Raw genomic sequence first — 6,000 nt, forward strand, 5'->3', positions numbered from 1 at the left:
CTGCAAACACAGAGATTCCAATTCTTTGCTGTATTTTCATTACACAATGGAACTTAAAATCATGGCTTTAAGAATTTTGACTCACAAATGCCAGATTTGACAAAGACAGCAACATCCACAGATCCATCCTTCAAGCCATCTGGCTATAAAATTATTCTGATGGAAATTTCTGGGCTCAGGAGAAGAAGCAAGGCCAAAGACCACATCCTTGGCATTGAGGGAGAAAGCAAAATCTGTGCAGGAGCTAAGTTGTTCCTCATATGGAATGCTTTTTCCTAATTTGGAAAAGAAAGAGGAATGGAAGGGTAGAGGAATAAAGGGTAGAGGAATGGAAGGAATGCAGTCCTTGTTTATTCTGTGGGACAGGACACTGGCATGTTCACAGGCACATAAAAGAACTTGTAAGGATACATGGACAAAAATAAATAAAGCAAAATCATCCTGACTGTGAAGCATCAAGTCAAATACAAAATGTGAGAAAGTAACAATCTATAAGAAGTTGTTTGGACTGAAGGAGGTTGTAAAGCACCCAGTCATTCTTACCTTGGTGGAACTGGCAGTGTGGGACACAGCTGAGCTGCCTTTGGATTTAGTGTGTAACTGGAAATATTCAGGTTGTAAACACAAAGAAAAGAACCTAAAAAAAAAAAAAAAAAACCAAAAAAGTGACATAAGATTAGTAAAAATTTGAGAGAAAAAACAGCTAAGTTTTGTTTGCACTTCTGGTTTGATCCCTTACCAGGCCAATTTCATCCCTGATATTCCAGTGGGAATGTGAATAGCAAATTAGGTAGTTGAGTAAATCTAAACCAATCTCTGAAGAATATTTTGCCTTCTCAATTTAACTACAGCTACCACTTATGTTCCTGGAGGGCAAGCACACTGTTTACTCCACAGTGCCATACCTGGCTATTAATCCTTGCTCACTAGGACTAGAGAAAAACTTGAAATGATGGAAGCTACAACAGAACTAGGTCCTCCTGAGTTAGGATAGACTATATCTGTATCCAGAACATGTGCTGGGATCTAGGTGAAATATCTCCAGGTACTCTGCTAACAACACTGCTCCATTAGATAGCAGTTCTGGGAAAGAAAGGCTGGGTACATCCAAGCCACTCAAAATGCAAGACTTCTCCCTGCCTTGACATAAACATGCAAGCAGTTTTAGCTGGAATTTGAGGCAATTATGTTTAGTTAGACTGAAAATACTTCTGTAATCTCACATGTGTTTACAGCTTTCTGCAGATACAAAATTATGTCAAACTACCTCAAAATTAAATTAAAACAAATATTGCCTATTTAAATAGCAATCCCTGCAAATAAAACAGCAAAACAAAAATAGAATGGGATACTGACCTCCAGCAATAATAGCCATTAATATTCATATGGTCTGAAGTTTATATATACCCCATGAAATAAGGCTTAGGCTACAGATTATTTTATTTAAATGTTGGACATGAATAAATGGGAGCTTCTTTCACACAACAGCTACTTCTGACAGCATTTCATCTTGGACACCAGAATCAAATAAAATTTCAAGGTGTGTCCTGGTTTTGCTGGGGAGTGAGTGGCTGTGGGGTACTTAGTTGCCAGCAGGGGTTAAACTAAACAAAATGGAAAAATAAACATTGGGATCTGATGTCTAGAGGGATAAATCCACTTGTGTCTTCATGGAATTAATAATTCCACCATAGTTTTAATTACATTTAAAGGAACCAGTTGGACAAGAGTCACAAGCAACATATGAACTCTGGTCACCTACTGGCACCCCTACCAAACTTGACTAGTTCATTAGCAACAGTCAGTTTTCTGCTACATAATCTCAGCACTCTGCAGGAATTAATGAACAACTTTCTAATTTACATAAGAGAGCTGTAACATTTCTGGAAACTATGGTTTTGAAATAAAGCAGAAACAAGACATTTTATTTTCTGTTACCATGAATGTTCAGGAAATCAATGGTAAGATATGATTCCCTAGTGTGAGAGTCATAACTAAAACAAAGTGGGAGCTGCTCAGCTGTTCTACAGATACACCGAGGTACTCATATTCCCTGTGGCACACCATTATTCCTTGCAAAACTCTGTAGATCTTCCAAAGAGTTGAGTTGCTGTTGTGGACAACTTGACACGCACAAGGAAAGTGGAGTGACTTTGAGGCTTTGTATTTCCAGGCTGCATGAATTCAGAAAGAACACATACCTAGAAAGAAAAAAAGATCCTCTTCTGAAAAAACAAGCTTTCTTGGTTTTTCATAAGTTTAAATTCTGATCCTTTTTTTAAAGTGCTACAAAGCAAGTGACACTTTTTCCAAATGAGTCAGTGGAATGACTGAGAACTTCAACGTGCAACACCTTAAGTAGAAAGATTTGCCATATAGAATGACTGCCTTTTTGGCTGATATCCCATTTAAGATCCTCTTTAAGAAGGCAGCTGCATAAAGCATAACAATGCAGCATATTTTCAAATTCTCTCTTAACTTTTTAATTTCACTCACTCTTCTGCACTATTTCCATCTTTTTTGCCTTTCAATACAACAGTGTATAGATTCACAGATGTATATGACTGACAACTAGAAGATGTGTATTTTACTAAGTTCTCAAACATTTGATTTATTTAGACATTATCTGATGCACTTACTTTTTATTAGTCATGTCCAATCCAGAAAGATTTGCCCCTTCTACAGGAGTGTTCTTCCGACCACATATGTTCCCAAAACTGTCATATCCAAGCACAAGTCTTTCTGCAGCACCAGCCACCACAGCATAGCCACTTATAAACATCTGTTAAAATATTTTTTTTAAATGTGAAAGCATGCTACCATGGCTTTTCCTTCCCATTCAATAAATATTTCTTTTAAGTCATACATTTTTGCCTTCTGGTTGCAAACATTTAAATCTAAAATTCACCCCTCTGCACAAGGCCAGAGCAAGTCACATGGGCAACTTTAGACCTATTGCTTCCTTAGAGTTTTCCTTCATCTATTGTTGAAAGTATATAAATTAAGCAGAATAACACAGGAGAAGAAAGATAGAGGTCCTGATTAAAATAAGAGGAAAGCATTACTAAGGTGCTAAACACTGTCCCTAGTGATGTTCATGTGCGTCACTAGGCAAGATCACTCAAATGGTAATTTTTCATGTGCTCACTGCATCTCATGTTACAGGCTGACCTTCAAGACACACTTGGATAACAGAACTGCTGCCATGATGGGCCCTTGAAGCTGCTAGTGAATTTAATCAGAGGTATTTCTAAACACAAAATACATTTAAAATGGAGATTACCTGAAATTTCAGGAAGGAGCACTCTTTAACACATGTGAAATACCTGGAGAAAGCCACACTGTGCACTTAGGTGACACTGCCCTGACCTTTTAGTTCTGCTGCTGGATCAAAGTTCCAGTAGATCATCTTCTTCTAAACCCAAGAGGGAGCTAAGTGCTTCTGCTGGCCAAGTAGCAGCAATCTTTAGTTAAAATGAAACACCTTGTCCAGCAATGCAGCTTAAACCCTCCCGTACATCGTGAGGGCCAAAACAATCATTGGAAAGAACATTTGCAAGTGCCAAGAAGCAGGAGTTCTTCTGTGAAAATGAAGTTCCGAGTACTGCTTTACCCAAGGCTTATCTCCCCAACACTCCAGCTACTGAAGAACTCAGTGATGCAAGCCTCTCCTCTGTCCCATGGGGTGCAAGTCACATTTCACACACACCAAGGACAATCACTGAGCTCTGTGGCTATGTGCCAACTGCTGGCTGCAGCAAGGCTTCCCAGTCCCACATGAAGCACTGCTGCTTTGAATGAATACAGCTGAGTATCAGCTGTGCTTGAGACATTGCACAGACCAGCACAACTGCCTTCTAACTTCAGCTTTGGAGCCTTTATCTGTTTTTCTATTTTTAGTACTTGTGACTAAAGATTGGATCTGGGCAAAAACATGTCTCATACACAAACATGTACCAATGTGCTTCTTAGTTCTGAGAGCAATCTCATTTTTGCTTATAGTAGACTCTTATTTTGCAGTCTTAACTAGTTCAGATTTTTTAAAAAATTATGATGGCATGCTAATGCTGTCTCAATGTGGACATCTTTGTAGAGATTCCTCAATTCAAGCTAACATGTGATGTTAGTAGATATTTGTGGATGTGATTTGTTACAATAACAAAATATATCCAGATCCAGTTTGTTTACTGAGCAAGTATTTTTTAATAATTAAAATGTTCTCAGAAGGAAAACAAGAAATAAGCTGGCACTGTAACTCAACTGAAACAGGCTTTTAGAAAAATTCTGGTTCAAGGTGAAATGCCCTCTAAATATGGGCATTACAGGTCTACTGTGTAGGTGACTTTTTTTTTTTTTTTTAAGTGCGGAATGCTGGATAAAAGCAATAAATATTGTTAAGTAACAGAGTAATAGCTGCAGGGGCACATGGCCATGATACCCATTTCCACAGAGCTGTTAAGGTGATTCCAATTTTTTTCACTATGTGAACAGATTAGTGTCATTATATTTTTTTAAACATTTTTCAAAATAGGATCAAATACAAGAAAACAAATACAAGCATGCGATAAGCTATTTCATAGAAAATGAGCAATAAAAGCAGTGAGAGAAACAAAAAAAAAATCCTAAATCCTTACCATTTGACTGGTTTCATTTGTGGCATCCCCTCCACTGATCAAAGCAGTAAGCAATAGACAGCAGGTAAAAAACCCCTATCCTGCTCACAAAGTTCACCTTCCATTTATGCAGTACGCAAAATATGTAGGTAATATTCTGCATTAGCTTCCATTTAAAAAGTTATTATGCATGGAATTAAAAAGTGTATTTATGAGACTCCTGAGTAGACTGAGGCATATCATTAAAAACCCCATTCATTCTTCAGAAAGACAAAGCCTTCTCCCAAAAGCTTGCATGCTGCTCTAAAATAGTGACTTAATGTAGCATCAGATGGACACATGTTGCAAGATATCAAGGCTACAATGAATAAGTAGGGAAAAAAAGCCCAGTCAGAGCCTGGAGTGATTTAAAAAAAAAAAAAAAAAAAAAAAAAAAAGCGAATTCTAAATAACGGAGCCCTGTGCATACATGGTATTTAAAGCACATGGGCAGAACTTAGAAGTGTGACTGACACCACAGTAAAGCACTGCGCCACCACAAAGGTAAGATCTATCCCTGGGCAAACCTGGGGACCTGTACCCGTGACAATTTCAGTTTAGATTTAGTGTAACACTACGCAGAGCCCCACTAACTTCGGATCTGTCCTTCCAGGAAACAAACAAACATGCGTGCTTACCAAACCAGCCCAGAAAAGACAGAAGAGGAGCAGCCAGAGAGTGTCCGTGCACTTTCTGTAAATGGCTGGTCGCCATTCCCGTAGCTCAGAAACACCATCTCCAGAGTCCTAAATAGAAAAAAAAAAAGCTCAACAAAACAACAGACCAAACTTCCTGCGAAATTAACTCAAGTTCCAAGGGGCGGAGATTTCAGCAATCGCGTAGCTTCGCACCCTCAGTGAGAACACCTGGCAGCCGTGCCGTAGCGAGGTGCGCTGCCCCCCGCCCTGCCCGCTCTGTGCCGCCGCCCCCGCCGCTGTCCCTGCCGCGCTCCCCTGCCGCCGGCCCCCGCGCCGCTCCATGGCCGCGCTCGCCGCGCCGGGCCGGGCCGTGCTCCGCGGCGGCGGCGGGCGGGCCCGGGGCGCAGCCGGCTCGGCGGGGCGAGGCTGCCCGGGGCTCGGCTCCAGCGCCGCGGGGCCGGGCCGGGCGGTGGCACCTCCGGCAGCTCCGCCCGCCGCTGTGGCCGGGCTCCGGCCGGAGCCGCGGGGCCGCTGCGCCGGCGGGAGGGAGAGAGCGGCATTGCTGCCCCGGGGCGCTCCGGGACCGGCGCTCGGGGGTTCCGGCAGCTCCTCCGCAGCCGCAGGTTTATACAGGGCCCCCGGCCAGGATGGGAGGTTTATATTTCACCCTTCATTAGCTTATTTCTGGGAATAGCTGAAGATTTGTTACT

The 6,000-nt window shown here is 41.5% G+C and overlaps 1 protein-coding gene across 1 annotated transcript in view; it reads right to left on the reverse strand.

Annotated features, from left to right (window-relative positions):
- Positions 1-5,632, reverse strand: part of SLC44A3 (solute carrier family 44 member 3) — a 40,261-nt gene extending 34,629 nt beyond the window's left edge. Inside the window, exons 1-5 of the mRNA XM_053985153.1 lie at positions 5,504-5,632; positions 5,291-5,398; positions 2,640-2,782; positions 2,065-2,201; positions 544-637 (exon numbers count right to left, since the gene is read on the reverse strand). Coding sequence (XP_053841128.1) covers positions 544-637; positions 2,065-2,201; positions 2,640-2,782; positions 5,291-5,398; positions 5,504-5,632 — 611 coding nt within the window. The remainder of the gene's footprint in view (positions 1-543; positions 638-2,064; positions 2,202-2,639; positions 2,783-5,290; positions 5,399-5,503) is intronic.
- Positions 5,633-6,000: the final 368 nt, after the last annotated feature.

The sequence above is a fragment of the Vidua macroura genome, chromosome 9 (genome assembly GCF_024509145.1).
Source record: "Vidua macroura isolate BioBank_ID:100142 chromosome 9, ASM2450914v1, whole genome shotgun sequence".
Lineage (NCBI taxonomy): Eukaryota > Metazoa > Chordata > Aves > Passeriformes > Viduidae > Vidua > Vidua macroura.